The sequence below is a fragment of the Biomphalaria glabrata genome, chromosome 13 (assembly GCF_947242115.1).
Source record: "Biomphalaria glabrata chromosome 13, xgBioGlab47.1, whole genome shotgun sequence".
Taxonomy (NCBI): Eukaryota; Metazoa; Mollusca; class Gastropoda; family Planorbidae; genus Biomphalaria; species Biomphalaria glabrata.
This window is the reverse complement of record NC_074723.1, coordinates 28,777,582-28,799,583: the sequence shown is the minus strand read 5'-3', so window position 1 is coordinate 28,799,583 and position 22,002 is coordinate 28,777,582. Positions and strand designations below refer to the sequence as shown.

Here is a 22,002-nt window from a genome sequence, read left to right as displayed (position 1 = left end):
AATTTAGGCAGTAAACATCGAAGACATTTGATAGTTTTTTTTTCACAGCCTTATTTACAAAACATTGTCATAAAAAACCCCTAGACAAACCAAGTAATGATCGATCAATAAAATCTAACAAAGATGGTGTATGGAAGTATGGATTTTACAAAGTTCTTTAAGGGAACAACAGGCTACTTGAACCGAGACCAACTCGCTTGAACAGAAGATACAGACGACAAATGAAATGTTTTATATGTCAGGGGTGCCCAACCTTTTTGGACTGGGAGACATACATTTCCGACACTTGACTGCATCAACACTAACTCTTACAAAAAAAAAAAAAAAAAAACGCACAGACAAATAGAACGCGCCTCTACACTACAACTTCATAATGCATTGTGGGAAGGAGTTTCGACAGGCTTGCACCACGTCAAGGGCACTATTCCTTCTTTACAGCAGAGATGTCGCAATATTATCATTTCTTCCCCCCCCCCTTTTACCCAGACACCTTTGTTTAGCTAAAATGTTGAAGGAACAGACAAAGCTAAAAAATATTTTCAAAGTCTTTATTTGGTCTAAAAAAAAGTTTCAATGAAAACACATCACAAGTAGATCTAGGTGTACACAAACGTTTCTTAAATTACATTCTCATAATTTTCTTCATTTACAGTGTTTGTCTATTCTCACCATTTTTTTAAAGGCATTTGCTATTCTCACTCACAAGCTAGAAAAGTACAAAAGAATCACATAAGTTACTATTTTACCAACTTTTTGATTGATAGACATATTGCACATTTTCCTTTTCTTTAAATAAAAACATCAACATAAAATGACAACAAAACAGAAAGGAATACAAAAGCAAAGTGACAAGATAAAAAGATTAGCTGGAAATGATAAAACTTTTAATGATTTTTGAGGATCATGAATAAAGAAAAACACAAAATGATTAATTCAAGGATTTGAGGTTCAAAGTCTACAGCATCTCTCCTGCTCCTTCCCAAAACACCACACCCTACCAGAAAGTTTTTGTGCAAGAAGTTGATTGCCTTAATAAGTTCCTTCTGCATATGAAATCTCTATCTTTAGCTGTGAGATATGTATTACATTATTCTTTCTTTTGTGAAAAGAATTGTTAAACTAAGTGATTCAGTTGTGGGTTTGGTAAAGCTAAGAACGAATAAAATCTGTAGACATAGTCAAACTAAACAAAATGATAAGACTACCTTTGATATTTATCTCAGTCTAACATTGTTAATCATTGGTTTCCAAACTAATTTATGGCTAAAGTATTATCACTATTTTGTTAGGTGGCAATAGTCTGCAATGTCAAGCAGCTATAACAATGTTAAACTAGGAACTCTTTTGTAGGAAAGAAAATAAAAATCTTTCTCAAAATTGGTCAACCATATGAAACAACGAAATGTTGATAAATAAAAACAACATAAACCTAAACACTTTTATTTAATTTATTTTTTAATTATCCTCAAACTATGGCAAAAAATACAAATAACACTTTTTATCTCCCTTATCATATATGTTATAAGGAGAAAACCACACAGTTCAAAACTCCAACTCATCAAGCACAACTTTTATAAAAATTTGATCACAAACCAAAGCAATGTTCCAACAGTTACAATGAACTACTAGCTAATATCCCAATAAACAAAATAACATTCAGACTACAACCGCACATAATGAACAGTTGGGAAAGACCCTAGATCTAATTTATCAATAAATAATTGCAAATAAATATAAACCACTTTATTCACTGAGATCTGAACACAGACAAGTGGGAATCAAGTCTACACTTTGCAAAGGGAATGATGTGGTCCCCTACATTTAATGCCTTTGATTTCCCCAAAAAGATGATTGTTCCTGTGCACTTTAAGGCTAACTAAAAATATGTTTTCAAATCCATCCTAAAAATCTTAACCCAGGACCTTTGTCTTAGCACCTGTCTAGTCACAATGTTCAAGAGGGCTTAAATAGGAGCAGAGTCAATGCTGAGTGTTCGGTACAAATTAAAAGCAACATTAAAAATGTGATGAGAAAAGACATTTAAAAGTGAACCATATCTAGAGATATTGTTTCATAAACAATTAAACCAATAATTTATTATAACACATATATTCACCCTGAAAAGTAATTATCAAGACATGGGTATCTACATATGAACATATTGGTGCATGGTTACTAGAATAAGGATTTCATTTGCTTTAAAATATAAATATTCATCTTCAAACTTTGTGAAATCACTAGCTTCTTTCAAATTTGATAAACTATTTGCCTACACAAGTTGGACATTGTAATGTGTAGATGAACACAGAAATATTGTCTAACCCTAACACTGGGAATTATATTAACTTGAAAGCGAATTTGATCATGTCAAGAGAGATTAAAAATTATTACAAGTCCTTAAATATTACCAAACTTGAATCATTACTAACAAAAGCTTGTCTTTGGAATTATGGGAATGAATAGTCCCAGGAATGAGCTTAGTTATTGAAACAGCATCATAGTAATATAGTGATCAGGCATTATATTGTATGGTAGCTACACTAATATAGTGTTGTTTTTTTATTTAGATAGCTGCTTTAAAATGGAATTATGAAATTTAAATAAATAAAAAAACTATATTACTATTATTATTTACTAAGATTTTGATGGTGTCTATTTACCAAAGCTAAGGTAGACTGTACAAGTTAAATTTAAAACATTTTGTTCCAAATAATCTAAACATGACAGGGGAAATCAAAAGAACATAAATCACTTTCACCTAATTAATGTCACTGACCTAACAATACCACATCAACAGGAAATGGCAGACTATAATTCCTTCACTCTTTATCACCTCAGTGTTATCAGATCTTATTATAAAAATTGAGAGAAAATAATCACAACGCCAGAAATGATTATATATATATACACATCATTGCCCACATAAGTGCATCTGATAGATTTAAATACTGTAAGAAAACATTCAATTACTAACAAAAAGCTTATCTTTAGGATGAGTAATGTTTCTGTAGCATAAAGTATTCTCATTTCTAAATCTCTTAGTATTTCAATACTTGAAATACCATAAAACCAAAATTAATTGTGCCATTGTGCCAATTAATGTTTTCTTGGAGAAGTCAACCATGACTCTTGTCATGGTTGACTTCTCCAAGAAAACGATAATTGTTTAAGATTATTATTTAATGGACTACACTAAGAAATTAAACTCTATTTATAGAACTAATAGATGAATGAAATTGAACACATTTATTTGGACATTTCAGGCCAATAGTTCAGTCGAACTTTTTTGACAGACCCGTCAAATACCCGATCCATCCAGATATTCAGACCAGCTAGGGTTTCCTCTTCAAATATAACTTTTTCTTCCATGGATTTCCCTTCATCTTCTGAGGACGAGGAGTCAGAGTCTCCAAAGCCCACAGCTTTTGTTATGGCACTTCCATGCTCATGTCTCATCCATCTAGAACAGCAAAAAAAAACCAACAACAATCATTACAAGAAAGTAAATTACATTCAATAAAATGGGAGACAGATAAAGAGAGGTGATTGAAAATGAATCTGAATTGAGTCTAACATTTTTAAATAAGAATTTAAGCAATTTCCTGAGCCAATATGTTGGAAAGCAATTATTTACATCTTAAACTTTAGTGAGTACAGAGGCTGGATAAGGAAAACTGCATATAATGGATTTATATGACTGTTGTGTTTATTGTTGTTTTTATTGATCTTATTTCAGACTAATCAATTATATAATACAGATTACTACCAAAGTCTTAAACATTTGACTAAAACACTTTAAATCATCTGGCTCTAATTGGTTCCTAACATGTTGATTATTTTACCATCAGATACAGGTGAATGACCCCTCAGACCAAAGCTGCTTTGAGACAAATTTGTTTTTGAATAAAAAAATTATAACTTAGTCTGGCTAGTACCCACTTTTAAGCTAATAACAGTTAAGGAAGAAGTTATTAGAAATAGTTAACAATGAAAGCCTGATCACCAGCGGCTTCATACATTATAGCATGAAGCAGATAGAATCCAATTTATGTACTACAAACCTGATGCCATCACTGTATACATGTATTTAGCAATAAGATTGTTTATCATCCAAACCTGTTCACCCATTTCCCAAATCAAAAGCTATAGCAGGCCAGGGAAAGCAATCATTTGTGAAAAGAATCAGTGGAGTGATACAAAAGAATCAGGATTTTGTCCTGACTGTAGTGTAACTGAGTTATTTTCTGCATGTGTCCAGCGTGTAAGAAGGTCGTGTCCATTGTGTGTGTTCATAGTTCTTGATTGTCTATTGTAATCTTGTTGAATAAAGCCATGATATTGGTATTCTAGTAAGGTTATTTCATTCCACTTACCTTCTAGCTCTTTTAGGGTGATATATATAGTAATACTTTCTGTAGCCGTTGATGGCCAGTACAGTGCCTACACAGTTGCGGTTGTTTATAGACTTAAGGGTGACCTTAAAGTCCATGCTAAGCTCTAGTAAATGTCGATACCACTCTAGGTAATACTCTAGTTGAAGAAAGGCAAATGTCAAAGCATTGTATCTGGAAAACAAAGTAAGTTTTATTGATAATGTGTTTTATTACACATCAATAGTTCTATATCTATCACTTATCAACTGACTAGCTAAAATAATTCATTCATTGCAATAAAGCACAATCAATAATAAAAACAAACAAGTCATTAACAAGAAAACAAATGTCTACAACAAACTCTATCACTTGCTGATTATTTGAAACTGAATATGATAAAGACAATTTTTTTACTTCTTGAAAATGATAAAAATCTGTCCACAATTTTCTTGATGTACACAATTAACTATTGCCTAGTTGCCATGGTCTGCACCTTAATTTGTTGCAGCATAGTAGAAATATATCATATAAATTAATATCGTAAATACTAACCAGATTGGGTAACTCTAAAAATGGGTTTGAAAGAATACACATTTTTGTATTAAATAAAGAAAAAAGTACATTTCTATACAAAGGAATGTACTTGACTTCTGTTTGAATCCTCGTTAAGCTTGAATTATAGTTAGCTGGTGTATGAAAATATTGTGAACAAAAAATGCCACAGACCTAGGTATGCTTCAAGTCTGCTCCACAAGGTTTCTTTTTACAATATCTCTTTTTTCTATTCTCTCTAATGTATTTATTATATAAATAACAACTTCTTTGTTATCTAAACATTTAAACTTTAAAAAAAAAACAACTACTTCCTCCCTCACCTGGAATAAGGCTGCATGATCTCTGCAAACTTATGGAGCAATTTATCTTTAGTGTGCTCATCCACAAGTACAGTTATAGTCAATCCAGTGTCTGCCTCGGAGACCAGGTTTTGAAATGTTTCATATTTCAGTTCATACACATGAATAGTTTGATTATCTGGCGAGCTGTAAACATTTTTTAAAATTTGTTTATCGAGAAATTAATAATAATTAGTTCTATCCTAAACAGCGATCCATTATTTGAACATCAGATTTACTTAAACAATTTAAAGTAAAAACTCTTACCAGGAAGGTGGTCTAGTTTGATGACTAAAAAAATTCTTACCAGGAAGGTGGTCTAGTTTGATGACTAAAAAAGCTCTTACCAGGAAGGTGGTCTAGTTTGATGACTAAAAAAGCTCTTACCAGGAAGGTGGTCTAGTTTGATGACTAAAAAAACTCTTACCAGGAAGGTGGTCTAGTTTGATGACTAAAAAATCTCTTACCAGGAAGGTGGTCTAGTTTGATTACTTTTTCTTGGCATTTTTCTTTTCTTGATTTCTTCTGCTTCAACAAGAGCCAACTTTTTCATGCTGTAGGACATGACTCCAATCAGAGCTATCGCTGCAACAGCTGTCAGTACTGTCATGCCATCATAACTTTGAACATACAGAAGGGAAACAGCTTAAAAAAACAAACACAGCAGATGCATGAAACAAGTTTACTGTTAACATTGTTAAACTAATGATGCAGGAACTGGAATGATTACTAGTTGACACTGAATAAACAATTTCTGAAGCTCAGAGATGAATCAGTAACTAAGTCTAGCATGAAGAGGGATCTTTAAAAAAAAAGTTTCGACAAGATCAGGAATCAGGGTGTTTAATATTATAGACAAATCCCTTAAGATAAATCAACGAACCTTTAATTTCTATTCATTAAATATCTCTCTAATATTTATTATTATAGCAATACCCGAATGATTTTAACTCTACATATGATCACCGTCAACATTCTAAAGGGTGCAGTTTGAGACAAAAATTTTTTTTTAATATCTTCCTATTTGAATGACAAACACATTAAACAAATCTTTAACAAATAATAGGATAGTTGTAGTTGTGATTCTGTGCATTACTAATTGACTATGGCCAATGGGGCACATTTTTACTTGCTTATTTTTTCTTGACCCAGAAAGTTTTTAACACAAACATTTGTTTTTCCTTATATATACTAAGCATTGCTAAATTCTATTATTAAATTGAAAACTAAACATTAAGTTGATAGAGAAAAAAATCCTCTACAAAATATACAAAGAGTTTTGACCTAAACTGACACAGGCTATAATTAAAGAAGACCTTGAAGCACAACAGATGGGAACAACACATTAGCAGTATTTTGTCTATCATGTATTTTTACCCCAGATGTGTGCATTATATTATGGTAGCTTATGTATCTAATTTTATGGGGACATAGTTGCATAAATAAATGTAGGCTTATAAATATGTAAAATTAACCCTTTATAATATATTATATATATCTTTTATGAAAATTACCAGTTACAATATCATTTCATATTTAAAATTAAACAATATCAAAATTTCTTAGGTCTACAACTAGATCCATATTTATATAGTTCACAAGACTGGCTAAATCCACTAGCTGAATAGTTGACACTTTTACATATAAACTTGATCTACATCTAGACCTAGACAAGTACAGTTTGAATCTTGAATAATAAAAAAAAAATAATGAAATAGCATTAATTGGCTTCAAATGTATTAATAGTTATCTATGATAGAATTAGATTTACTAGATTTATGGCCTCCATGAGTCTCTTTTCCCGGCTTCTTATCTTATCTTATATAATACAGACGTTACTTCAAAAAAGTAGATGATTACGTCCTACGCGTCATGCTTCTAGTCATGCATGTTAACCACAGACTTAAATTCTGCCAAGTTACTGGTTTTCCAGGCTAGTTTAGGCAACCTACTCCATGCTCTATTAGCACTAGGGAAGGAGGAGCGCTTGTAAAAATTTGTCCTAGCATATGGAATGAGGAATGTGCTCGCTATTGATAATCTTATGCACAGAAATACAAGTATGTGGGGTATGTGCGCAAAATCTTCTTTTGTAACTTAAATTTTAGAAATTTAAGTTAAAGTGACATCTGACATATTCTATTTACACTTGCAGAAAAATTCCCTACTCTCAAAATAAGCAACCTACAATAGAATACAATAAGCCACTCAGAGTGAGCCAGCACATCTAATTGAATAGTGTGACAACAAACATGGCTGACTTGCCTGACGCAGTAGTAGAAAATTCTGTCATACCAGTCGAATAATTTGAGAAATATTCTCGCTATTAAACTCTAGTGAAAGAAAAAAAAAGTTTCAGACAAAGTTTAGTAAACATCTAAACTAATTGCATTTACATAATGCTAGAACACTAAACAAACAACAATCCTTTAGAAATAAATAAAGCAGAGTACAAAAATGAGGTATTAGTTTATGTGATTATATATCTGAACCAGTCAAGGTGTTGTTACAAAGTTACAAATAAAGCAGAATGATTTCTCTATAATACTGTTAGCTTTTGCGTTGCAATGTTTATCCCTAACCAAAGCTCCTATATTCTTTAACCATAACATAATCCTCTAAGTTTCTTAGATAAAATCATTAGATTTTAGATCTAATTCCTAGCCCCTAACCCACAGACCTATATATATATATTATATCTAGACTGGACATGGAGATATTTTAACACTACAAATACAAACTACAAACTTTAAAAAGTTAAAACAAGGCGTTGTTTTGTAAAGTAGTTATAGGAAGTAAAGTTTTTTTTTCAACCCTAACCTATGTAACATATAGATCTAAATCTAGTAATTGAACATTGAAAAAAAGAGAACTCTCCGTCTCATAATTATTATTTTGCAATTTTTAGATACATAATCTTTATACATAATCTAACCCTAACCCTAACCCAAACCCTAACCCTAAAAAGATCCAGGTAATCAATCTATTTAAATGTAAATAAGATGACTAAAATCTAGGATTCTCTAAACATTATCTTAATGGAAACTAACAGGAAATTGCTTTATTTCATGAATTAGCATGAATATATAGTTCTGTGATTGATACATAACAATCTCTCTCCCTCTCTATATATATTTATTTAGGTCTGTGAGTTGATCAATCACAGATAAGAATTTGCTTCCGTTTTCCAGTCTAGATATAATATACATAGGTCTGTGCCCTAACCCTTACCATAGTTTAAAACAACGAAACGTTTTCATTTTCATTTTGCTATTTCAAGTAAAGACTGTAGACTAGCATAACCCTAACACCAAGATTGTACATAAATCGTACATAAAAAGCACATACTGAAAAGGTAAAACAATGAAAATTCCCTAGTCCTAATCCTAAAGAAACAAAATGGCATGTTTCCAATAACAATATACAGTACAACTGTAGTAACTTTGAAAAATACATTTAAAAAGCCTTTTGGCTATAGGAAAAACAAATGACATTTGTAATCTGCATTTTTTAAGATGAATTTTTAAAATTATACTAAAAAGCTATACATTTTTCAGAATGAAATCTTTCAGAAGATTTATCATAGTTTAACAATTAATGACATTCTTTACTATGTTTGGAGCTATAGATCTATTGCTTCTATTTCTGGTTTGAAAAATCCTTCCCAAACCAAAGCAAAGAGGGGTGACTGTGAAAAAATTATTTAAAATAAACAGGAAAAATGTAAAACATAAACATTCCAATGCATTATCCTGCTGGGGACGTAATTATAAAAAAATGCACAAGTAACAAAATATGTTTGCTTACATAATTTTTCAATAATTATGGATTAAAATATTATTAATAGGTTTAACCTTTCAGTATATCAATTTTGAATGATTTATTTTATACATTCCCTTTTTCAGTACTGTTTAAACTTAATATAAAAAAATTCTTGAACGATTTATTTAACTTTTGTAGCCAATTCATTTTCCCTTATAAATAAAATCGAATATATTATATTGTACAATAAAATAAAAAAAGTTAGGTTAATTTTAGTAAGTCAACCCATTTGGACATTTTTGTCTGTCCCAGAAAACTCCATTATTTTTATTAAAACAATACAATGTTTAAATATGCAAACACTTTCTAACTAGCTTTACTCACTTTAATAGCCACATACTTTATCACCTAGCCACTACAATCCTTTGGAAAATTGAAATAGAAAGCATTTTAAAGACTTACCAGCATATGCTCATTGTAAACATCAGGCACCACAGTCTTGTAGGGCAATAGATCATCTCCAGTCAGTATCTCTGTCAACTTTTCCTCCAGCTTCTTTCTGGAGAGAGGAACAGCATTAGGATCAATGCTCCAGCCTTCCTCAAGAAACTCGTAGCTCAACCTCCGTGTGTCTATCCTCCATATGATGACCACCTAAAAATGAACACAGAGCTGCACTGCATGTCAAAATTAAATATTAAACAAAAAATTTTTTTATAAGTAATTTAAAAAATCTAATGTTGGCCAGTATGTAAATAGTTGTCAAAACTAAGCCACAGTATTGCACGGTCGTTTCATACAGCTAGTAGAAATACCACCCAAATCATCCAGGGCCTAGGTCAAATGTTGGCCAATATGTAAATAGTTGTCAAAACTAAGCCACAGTATTGCATGGTCATTTCAAACAGCTAGTAGAAATACCACCCAGGTCATCTAGGGACTGAAATTCTTGTATCACATTTCACCACTAACTAGAAAGCTATTTTCAAGTTTCTATTTGTGCATCTGATCTAAACTCTTCTAAAAACAAACAAAAAGGAAATACAATGAAAGATAGTTCACTTACTTCAACTACAGGTGCAGCTCGTGTGTGATTTCCTTTGGTCAAGGCATTAACAAAATTTTTCTGAACATCTGCATAAATGTAGACAAATCTGACTCTGCCATTCTGTGTGTTGGCGCTCTGAGCAAACTCTCTGAAAGTTGTCCTGGCTATGTCATGCTCAGCAATTGTTTGAGTTATAAGTGCAACACAGAGTCTAAGAACAAAAGTTGTAGAAGTGATTCAGTTTTTGTGGACTGCTTGAATAAAAGTTTTTTATAATAATCTTCCCTTTGTATGGAAAATGTACTATAAATAATAAGATAAAATATTCTACACCTATTCTAAACACCATAACTAAAAGAGTTTATATTATTTAAAAATTTGTCTTCAATATGAAATACTTATGGACAAAATGTAAGAATAAATGGCTTATTTTTGTTTACAATAAACAATGCTACTTTAACTATTTGATAAACTATTCAGCAATATAGTAAGAAAATTAGATTTCCACACAAAGGAATGGCAAATACGATATTTAATAGTCTTAAGTTATTCAAACCACATTAAATGTTAACTCTTTCAATGCTGCATTACTTTCAGGGAGTAACTTCGCTAGAGCTGGCAAGTGCGGTTTTACTCTAAGCGATTAACTTGGTATATAATATTTATTTCACTATCTTTATAATGTTAAACTTTTTATTTCTCTCTTTTTTTTTAATTTTCAGGATGTGAGAGTGATTGATTGTTTTGGTTGTAAATTGGATGCAGGACCAAAACTTTTTTTTTCAAAAATCTTTAAAATCTTTAACCTACTTTCTTTTCTTAAGCTTCGGCTCTTCTGGACAAAGCTCATCGAATACAGCCTGTGAGGAGAGGCGGGGCAGAATCAAGTACTTGTTGGTTGACAAAACCTCATCTATTGTGGAGCGAGAAAACTGCTGCATCTAGAACAAACATTGTTTACAGTAACTAGAGGAACAGGGCAATTTGTTTTAGTTAATCTCCTGACAAAAGAGTAATTTAATTCAATGATTTACTAAGTAATTCAAACATTCATTTTCAAAGCTTTAAAAAAAAATTAGCAAAAAAAAACAACAAAAAAACAAATCCTACAAATTTTGGGTGGTTTCTTACACACCAGCAACTAACAAATCAATAACATTCTTTTTTTAAATGACATTATTGATAAGGTGTCCATAAAAAAAAACTATTGTTACAAATTACTTTTCAACTAATTTACCCTACCAATTAATGAAATATGGTTATGAATATCAGTTAGACTTACCACTAAAGATGCAAGAGGGGACTCTGTGACTTCATTCCACAGCATCAAGGTTTCTCTGTGCTTGTTGATGTTGAATCTCTTTACAAGGTTCTGGGATTCAGGTGCACCAGTGGACACATAGCCAAATGATATTCTGTCTCGATAAAAGAATGCAGGTGCTAGAAACCTAAGAGAGGGTTCTGTGCGTGAGCTGAAGAAAATGGCACACACCTTATTGTTCTTCCAGCCTTGAATAAAATTCTCAAATGAGTCGTCAGTAACCTAACAAGAGAAAGAAACAAGAAAATCTAAAAATAAATTAATTTATAAAAAAAAAAAACAAAACTTATATTAAGCGTACTTGTATCAATTAGTTTGGATTAGTCATGGAATTTGTAATAGATCTAGACTCATTTATACAATTAATAAAAAAAAAAAGGGGGGGGGGGGAAACAACCTGAATTCCAATGTATGGCTGAAGCCTGATCAGGCTTCTTAAGCCAAAACAGTAACCACTCTTCTAGCTTATGAACATGGAAGATTGTATAGTTATCTATTGTTTCTATAGTCTAGTCCTATTTTTCAGGTTTGTTTTCACTAAGACTCAGACAATGACCTATAAAGAAGACTATTTAGCTTAAACCACCACTTCAGTCACTTACAATTTCTTAATTAACTAATTGGTTAATTTTTTTTTATTGATTCTTGTGTTGTCATGTAAAAGGTATAATTGTGCAAAATTTCAGCTTGATCCAAGATTTGGTGTGAGAGAAATCATGTGTACTAACTTTTTTAGTCTAGTCCGATTCAGAGAGAGAGAGTGAAGTAAACATTATTAGATCTAGATCTACTAGATCTAGACTATTTTGGATCTAGTGTCAATGAATCTTCAACTTCTTTGACTGATATTTTGACTAATTTTTATTTACCACATGAAAACTTTTGATGAAATAGATCTAGTTGGGGGTGTACACAACGTTGGTTTGGACAATGGTTAGATTATTTTTACTTTGTAATGAAATCTGAGACACGTGCAGAACCACATCAGCATGATCATGATGGCAGGCATGATGCCATGTTCAGGCAACTAAGGGCCTCAAGCACACCCAGTGAAAGTCAGTAAATACTCAAAACATCTACAGATTTGATCTATAAGCCTTATGTTTATTGTCTAGGCCTACTAAATTCCTACTTATAATCATTACTGGTATTTGGGTAAATGTTAGAGGGTACCAAAAATAACAGATCTGATTGGTAGGGGGGGGGGGGTCCACCAGTCTTAAAAAAATCAGGCACTCAAACAAATTTTTGTCTTTACCTGTTGTTTTAATCTTGTAAAACCTATTCAAATTATTATACATCATTTTTTAGAAATATTTTTTGTTATTAATTGTCACTACATGCAGATGGTATGACGTGTTGTTATGCCGGGGATTTTACTTGAATTCAATAGTTAACAAAAAATGACGATCTAGAATCACAGTTAACGATTCTTTGATAAAACAAAACTCTGGAACTTTATTTAAATATAACGTAAGTACAGTTTATGTACAAATTACAAATCAATGAGCATGAAACATATTACAAAGGCTTTTCAAACAGAGCTCTTAGAAACGTGACTGTCTACAACGACATTATTTTATCGACTCCCGTTACTTTCTTACTCCCCGCCAATTCTCTGGCGCTAACTCTTTTTCCAAAAAATGTCTTTGTTTAATTTCAAATCAACCAATAGATTTCAGACATACTAATCACGTCCCTTGGGTAAATCCTGACGTGTTGTCAAGTGTCTAAATTTGAGGGGTAAATCCCGAGGCTCATGTCGAGGGCTTATATTTTCTTTTAAAAGTGAAATGTACAAACAATTCTATAATGTAATCTGTGACATATTACCCCCCTCTCCATTTAGCATTTGTATGGTAATGGAAATGCTCATATGTATTAAAATTATTTAAATATACACAAAATACCATACATGAAATTATAGAAAAATGGTTGAGGTAACATATGACAAAATAAAGTCAACTTGGAGATAAAAAAAATGTAAATGCAGTGAATAAAATTATTGATGACTTTGGACACCTGTTTCACTATTCAAGTGGTTATGAAAATGAGACAATGCTTGTCATGAACAATATCAAAAGTTGTACAAAGCATAATACTTGGATAAATTAAATCTTGAATTGAATGAGTTACTTCTCTTCATGGTGCTTCATGATAATATTAAAATATGACATTATAACTCATTTGGTTAGTACTAATGTGAAAATGTGTACATGGAAAAATATATTGCATATGAAAAATTGACATAGAAAAAATAATTGTGATAGTACATGACAATCTTCTGAGAAAATAATACTCAATGTGATATAAATCTCAATATGTGTGAAGCAATGAAAAATTCCAATTGTCTGTCATGTATCTGTACTATTATAATAGGATATATGCAATAATATTCGACCTGAAATAAAATACCTGAAATAAAATGCTCATGATTTAAAAATTAAAATGTCTGATGCATGTCATATGCAAAGATGCTGAAACATAATAAACAAAGTATCTTGAATGAGTGACCTTCCTCAGTGGGTTGCTTGGTGCTGAAATAAATATAACATCTGATATAGAAAAAGTGAGTAAACAAATTAATTAATTAATTAAATATAACTGGATAATGTTCTTCCTTGACGAGTATGAATGATAATGGATCAAGTGACACTAAATATGGTATAGTACATATATAAATGTAAGTGTGAAGTTTAGAACCCTTCTGAGTTGCCGTCATGGATGTGTGTACGCGTTTTCTAAACTTGAAGAAAATGTCTTTCAGTTTATGAAGCTGTTGTCTCCATGTCATATTGATCTCACAGATAATGTCTGATTGAACTGCGTTTGAGTTTGGTGAAAATAAGAACTGTCCGAAACCAAAACTCAATTTTCTGGTTGATGAACTTTGACGCTGTAGAACAATGGTATCAGAATGCCCTGCATTAGAATGTTCAATAGAGCAATGACTAAACAGGTATGAGTTCAATCGGTCAACACAGCAATGTTGAAAAAGTTCATTTGTTCCGTTCTGAAGAAAAGTAGGCCCTAATATGGATAGAGGATGAAATTTGGTGTTGTCAATGTTGTTGCTCTCTGAGTTGCTTTCAAATTGCAGTACTGGAAATGTTTCAGAAACACTGGTAAAGAAATCTGCATGGTCTGGAAACACTCTAGTGTCCTTCACTTTCTGTAGTGCTATGTCATCCAGAGTGATGACCTTGGGAATGTCAATGTTATTTGATGTTGGTAATGAAACATCTATCTCAGGAATGGGTGTTGATGGTGTTTCTTCTTCCTCAGGAATAGTTGCTAAGCTTGTAAAATGTTCAACTTCTGCTTTGATGTCTTCATTATCTGTTTCATGGTAATGTTCAAACATATGAACATGAAATACTCTGGTAAACTTGTTGACATTGATTTCATAAAGCAGGTTGGAAATCTTTCTGGTGATGGTAAATGGACCTTGCCATTTGTAGAATAGCTTGTTACTCCAATCTGGTAACAGTAAATTGACTTGATCTCCTTGAGCAAAATATCTTGATTTCATGTGTTCCTGTAATATTCTTTGACTTCCAATGTTCATGGTTGTAATGGCTTCTTGAGTTGACTCACATTCTTTCAAATGAGGAATACTAGTATGAGTTGTAGAGTCAGATTGAATAGTTTCACTTTTGTCTGGTATAGCCAAAGTTGATTGAGTATAAGTTTCTTTAAGTTCTGCTTCTGGTTCTTGAGACTTGTCTTGATTGTAGCAAAAATGTTCAATGCATATCATAGTATTTGATGCAGATGCAGTCTTATTCAAGTCTTGATGTATGAAATCATCATCAGTGGTTAGGGATGGGAAAGTACTTGGTAGGGATGGGCATGTAGTAACAGGTAGGGATGGACATGTAGTACTAGTAGCAGGTAGGGATGGACATGTAGTAGGCAGTGATGTCCCTGTAGATTTACTTGAGTCATGATGCATAGATTCATTGTTGTCAATTCTGGCTTTGTAGTCTGGTTCATTCTTTGTTTTAGTTATGTTGCTTTTCTTTTGAGTTTGTTTCTTCTCACAATAATCATGTTGACAATGTGAACAATTATTAATGTATTTCTTGACATCTTTGGTCAGGCTAGGCCAATAATATTCTTTGGCAATTCTCTTCTTAGTACTTGTTACACTCATATGTATGGTTTCATAAAACTCATGCTTGGCTTTGATTATTTGTTGTCTGTACTTCTGTGGTACATATATTTGTTCAATTATATTGTACTTGTGGAAAATAATCTTCTTGAGAAATCCATCTTCAAGATATGCTGTAAGCTTTCTTAATTGAGCTTTCTGGTATATTCTTGTTAATGTTGCATCATTCTTTTGTTCAGCTTTGAATTCGGTATCTTTCAATTCTAATAATTCTCGTTTTAGTTCTTCTTGCCGTCTTTTGTCATCTTCTGTCTATTTCAGCTAATTTATTATCAAACCATCTTTCTCGTTCATGTGAAGGAATATTGAGTTTTGCTGCTAAAGCTATGGCTTCACCTATTATGTCTGTTGTTGAAGTCATGTTACAATGTACTTTTGCTTGATATTCTTTTTCTTCCTGTCGATGAACCCAATCATCTGGTTTAGGTACTTGTTTTTCTTTAGCTATGTCAAATAATTCTAACCATCTTTGTGTTCTTGTCTTTGGAGACATGTTGAAAAATATACCAACTTGGAATGTAGAAATATAGTAACGTTTTGAATATAACAAATGAATGTTAGTTATGCCGTAACTGGCTATGAAGTATAACTTTGTTTTACAGTAGAAGTACTACTGGAGTCGTTGTGTTCTAGAGCCGGAAGCCGTATTTAATTTTTTTGTTAGTTTCTTGTATTGGAGCAAAAAGTTCAATATCTGGATTTTGGCTTTATCTCAGATATAATAATAATATAGTGACAAAGTTCATGAAGCCTCGATTTGCTAATAAATTCTTGACAGTAGACTTGTAGTTACTGGAGTCGTATGATTGATATATAGATCTATTGAGCAGATGTACTTTTTACTGGTTTAACAGTTGGTTAAATCTGGTCTTCTTTATAACGCCAGTTATTTGCTTTACTGGTCTTTTTTATACTGCCAGTTATTTGCTTTACTGGTCTTTTATATTGCCAGTTATTATGTATATTGGTCTTATTCCTTTTGCCAATTACATATAATAATAGATTTCGTGAGTTAGACGTAACTCTAACGAAAATCTTTATAAAAGAATTATCGATAACCAACTGACCTGTTAAACACAGAAATTCTGTCCTCCGTTAAATAAGAATGGAGTTCCTTTGAAGAGTTTAGAAATTGGTCCCAGATCTTGAATAAATTTCGTTAAAAGTTGTCCATGAACTTTTGTTCGTCGGAGAGTGCCAGATATGTCACTACATGCAGATGGTATGACGTGTTGTTATGCCGGGGATTTTACTTGAATTCAATAGTTAACAAAAATGACGATCTAGAATCACAGTTAACGATTCTTTGATAAAACAAAACTCTGGAACTTTATTTAAATATAACGTAAGTACAGTTTATGTACAAATTACAAATCAATGAGCATGAAACATATTACAAAGGCTTTTCAAACAGAGCTCTTAGAAACGTGACTGTCTACAAGGACATTATTTTATCGACTCCCGTTACTTTCTTACTCCCCGCCAATTCTCTGGCGCTAACTCTTTTTCCAAAAAATGTCTTTGTTTAATTTCAAATCAACCAATAGATTTCAGACATACTAATCACGTCCCTTGGGTAAATCCTGACGTGTTGTCAAGTGTCTAAATTTGAGGGGTAAATCCCGAGGCTCATGTCGAGGGCTTATATTTTCTTTTAAAAGTGAAATGTACAAACAATTCTATAATGTAATCTGTGACATTAATAGATGTTGTTTAATGTTTTTTAAAATATATTTTGTAAAGTCAATCTAGTTCTGTTTTGTAGTTACCTCCCTTTGCTTAGAGAGATGCTGCTTAGGTATGGGCTTAGTAGCTATTGAGTTAAAAGTGATATAAAACTTCAATAGACCAAACTTAAGAAATATCTCATAGTCTATCATAGAAATAAAAATACAGAATTACTGATCACATGCCCATGCAAACTATCATCATAATAAAACTCAAAACAATTAAAGAATGTTTCTTACTTTGATAATGGTATCAGCTGGGAAAAGACTGCGGACAAAATCTTTCAAATGGTCAAAAGAGATTTCATTCTGTTTGTAAAAAGTCATCCTACCCGACACCACACCAAGTATACTTGGAGCATTATGTATTCGTAAGTGGCTGGCCAGGCCAGACGACCGCCTCAAATGTACGGCAATGACACACAAACCTAAAAAACAAAATAACACAGCATTTCAGTTACTATGAGACCTTTATCTAAAAAAAAGAAAGGTTATGCAGCTGAATATTGTTAAGAAACATTCTTTAGAATGAACACAGCAATGTTCATACATTAGTTATTTTATATACTTTTAAAAAGAACATTATTTGTTCTAAACCCTTTGTCTCTTAGTAACTGTACTAAATTGTTTTAAACAAGCTTTGTACTTGCATAAAAAATTGCTTTTAATACTCAATATTTTTTATGACGTATGGAAATAATGCAACAATATGCAGTTTAGGTGTATAGGTTCATTACAATCAAAATGACAATGGCCCATAAAAACAGAACTTAATCTGCTTGTAAGCCCATACTTCAATCTTTGATAACCACAATCAAACTACTAACCCACATTCTCCAGTTCTGTCATAAACTTGTACACAGTCGACTCTATCCTCATACAGCTGAAGCAGAAGTCTGAAAAGCCATAGACAAAACAAGGCCTCTGGTTTGATTCTGGCTGAAGTTTTGTTTCAAAATGGCTAATAGAAGACAAATGTTAGTTTAGGATAATGGCTGCTAAAAGCCAGAAATTTTTTTTTTTAATAATAAGAAGCTGTAATTTGTTAAGGTTGCTACAATCATGTTAAAGAATTGTCAAAAATTAAAAGTAAAATCATCATGTGCTATATCATAAATATATAGTTTTATTATAATATTATGATTGTGTTTTTTTATAAATATTTAATATTCATATTTAAGCAGAAATGACAAATCAACTTTACCGAATATTTGTAAGATATTTCTCCATGTTAATGCTCTCACGGCCACCAAATCCAAAAGGCCCAAAACCTCCACTGAAAAATTCTTCAAAACTGTGAAATGTGTGCTGGGACGGCCTCTGCTGCTCTTGAGCAGAAGTGTATCCAAATTTATCATAGTTGGATCTCTTTTCTGGATCACTCAGTGTCTGAAAGCAGTGAAGTGTTTTTAAGTGATGTGTGTTGATGGATTTCCATTACTTAAGTTTAAAATATAAGGGTCACTCAAGATTTTTTTTTTATATAATACCCTCAAGCTACAAAAACTTGTCTTTTAAACATTTTTACTGTCAAATATGGCTTGTGTGGAGCAGTGCAACTTCATTGATCAATGATGATGAAGTCAAAAAACAAAGGCTGATCAGATGTCGACGTTTGTTTTTTTAAATTTTGTGTTAACGTATATTCCAAGCCAATCCAATTGCCAAACTTTTTTGTACCTATTCCACTTTTTAAAAAAAAGTATGTCTGTGGTTTTTATTCCCTTAAAGAATGAGTGAGCGAGGAGTTTTTCTCCACTAATTTTACTTTAGCTGTTTCTTGGAATTTGAGAGATAATACAAGTTTTAAAGAGCTCAATACATCAACAATTTGTGACACAGAGTTGCACTCTTTAAAGCCAAAAATAAAAGATAAAATTTTGTGTAACAATGGCATGTAGGTTGATTGCAGGATATTTATTTCATTATTAAAATGTTATTATTGAAAAGACTTTATGTTTTTCAGAAACAGTTTAATTTTGAACAATTTTTAACAAAATTTACTAACAAAAGCAAAAGCATGAAAGTACATCTATTAGAAAGGAACTGTCATAGGTAAACCCAAATGTTTAAACAAACCTCATAAGCCTCATTTATTTTAGTAAATTTATCAGTGGCTAAAGGATCCTTACTTTTATCTGGATGCCTGAAAAGACACAACAAAAGAATTAGTACACCATATCAGTGCATGCTTTAGGAATTAAAACCATAAAATGTCAAGTATTTAATATCTCTTGAATTGCCTCATTGAGAAGCTTTTACATATATAGACTGTAATAGACAGATAATTATATTTTAGTCTAATATAGTATTCGACTATGATTAACATATATCTAGAAGAGAGACTAGACTCTAGATCTATTCTTATAGTAGGGTTACCAAACGTCAGGAAAAAGGACGCCATGTCCTCCTTTTTTGGGGTCATGTCATCCAGTCAGCATTAGCCTAAAGTGTGAGAATATCTGGCTTTTTCACTGTTGTTTACTGCAATTGCATATATATATAATCTAATAATTGAAACTAATACTTCATAACTTTTGGTTTAAATATAAATATTCCCTTAACATAGAAAAATGGCATTGGCATTAGATCTGAAAGAAAAACATCCAAAACATAAAATGGCTGATTCCTCTACTGCCAAAGCAAATGTCACCTAAAGCTGTGGTATGTGAACAAGAGTGTCTCTCCAGCATCTCTAGGAGATAAACTAGTCATTCTATGACTGAAGGAGGCAAACTAGTGATACATAACATCAACCAATTAACGTTGAATTTCTGGATTTTTAGGGCACCTCTGAGTCCACCAAACTCTAATGGGTAACTGACTTTAGTTGGGGAAACACCTTGCTTGTTAACTGTTGGCCAAAGAAACAGATAAACTTAACATCATCTGCCCTATAGATCTGCACGGTCTGAAAGGGGAAATTTACTAAGTAGTAAAAAAAAAGAGGAGATGTGAATCATCAAGTTAAATAAAGACTTCTGAACTGAAAAAATGTGCAAAGAAGACTACGAAGACGAATGCATGGCATTTGTGACACACACTCAATCTACTTGCCAACGATACATTGAATATTTGAAAAATGGAAGGCACCATAATTTTTTTTTTTATAAGCTTCTTCATGAACAGTGCTGTGCTTATATAAAAGATGTTCTAATGAAACTTGCCACTCAGAGCTCCTTAAATTTTGTGAAATTTTTTTTTTCATTTCAGGCATAATCGCCAAGCCGATGTTGAGAGTGTTTTTGCTGATAAAAGCACAGTGGACAAAAGAGTGAATTAAACTATGCCCTGATTAGTGAGAGTTCTTCTCACAAACAAAAAATTGAAATCCTGCATATGTGTGAATGATATAGTTTCTGCTGAGAAATATGAGTAATGTCACATGTATGTGTCAGGTAAGCCAATAATTTGAATAAACAGTAAAGATGAATAGTATAGTTACAGTATATTAATAGAAGTAGTAGTCAATATAGTAATAGTAGAGACTGTCCTAGACTTTTTATCTTATACTACTTATAGGGTTTTAAAATCTTGATCTATGTATAAATTAATATTTATTATATTTATAGTCTACAACTAGATCTTGACTCTATAGATCTAGATCTACTATTAATAAAATTAATTCATTTAATTGTCTATTTAGAATTAATAGAATCTACATAAAAATATAAATATCTATTTAAATCTATTTCAATATAGACTCTAGATCTATATATATATATATATAATATATTATTATATATAATAATATAGATCTATATATAATATCAATAGATAAGACATCATAAGACTGAAATTTGAAATATTTGAATTTAAAGCATAGTAGCCATAGTTTGCATAGTCAGTATGAGTCATACTCATGATAGTGACAGTCTGTATCATGTATGGCATAGATTTGATAGATCTAGAATCTAGACAATTCTAAAGAATTTAAAGATCTATTCTAAGTGTATATCTACTACACTCTACAGATTCTATTTCTATATTACTAGAAGTAGAGTCTAGTAGTAGTAAACTCAACACAAATCACAAAGTTTCAAGAAGTAGACCCTAGAGTTAGATCTAGATTCTATTAGAGACAGAGAGTCGACTCTTTTTCTATCATCAGAGTTTTGTTTTACCATTCTTTCGCTAGGGTTTTGTAAGCCTTTTTTATTTCTTGGCTGGACGCACTCCTGGAAACACCTAATGTATCATACAAATCCTCCGTTACAACCTCTAAGCACATATACAAGCAAGTTATAATAACAAGATGCAGTCTCATTTTCTTTGGCTACGGCTAAATCTAGGCTACAAAAGAACTTTCTATGATTTTTTTAACATTTCGATCTAAATAAATTAGCTCTTCCTTTTCTCCTTGTTTATATGATCCGAATTTTTAGTATAACTTCCTTTTTAACTGTTTCCAGCGAGGAGCTACCAATTGTAATACTTTTAAGCTAACAAAACTTATAAAGTAGATTATATTTAGAATTTTTTTTTCTAGTCCGTTACTCGTTACGTGTCATTCGTTGCAACCATGTAGTCCTCACGCTAAACGTATCTTTGTAACACGTTCAAGAATGTGTCTGTATTTTTTTATAGGACGTCTGTAATTTATAAAATAAGAATATAAGTATAAAAGTCATAAGTTCTCCATGCAAACCAGTGTTATTGGTCATTACCGTGTTATTTACCACACTATACCTCGCACGCTGTCGA

General features: G+C 31.9%; 1 protein-coding gene across 1 annotated transcript; it reads right to left on the bottom strand.

The window, feature by feature from the left end:
• Positions 1 to 534: 534 nt before the first annotated feature.
• On the bottom strand, positions 535 to 21,668 carry LOC106056495 (dnaJ homolog subfamily C member 16-like). Its single transcript, XM_056007352.1, has 14 exons — positions 21,423 to 21,668; positions 19,378 to 19,444; positions 18,503 to 18,687; positions 18,126 to 18,259; positions 17,539 to 17,726; positions 11,359 to 11,619; positions 10,887 to 11,017; positions 10,095 to 10,287; positions 9,491 to 9,682; positions 7,532 to 7,599; positions 5,734 to 5,886; positions 5,249 to 5,413; positions 4,374 to 4,565; positions 535 to 3,460 (listed from the first exon to the last, which is right to left on the bottom strand). Exons 1-14 carry the CDS (start codon positions 21,563 to 21,565, stop codon positions 3,247 to 3,249), a joined length of 2,286 nt encoding a protein of 761 aa, XP_055863327.1. The 5' UTR covers positions 21,566 to 21,668; the 3' UTR covers positions 535 to 3,246.
• Positions 21,669 to 22,002: the final 334 nt, after the last annotated feature.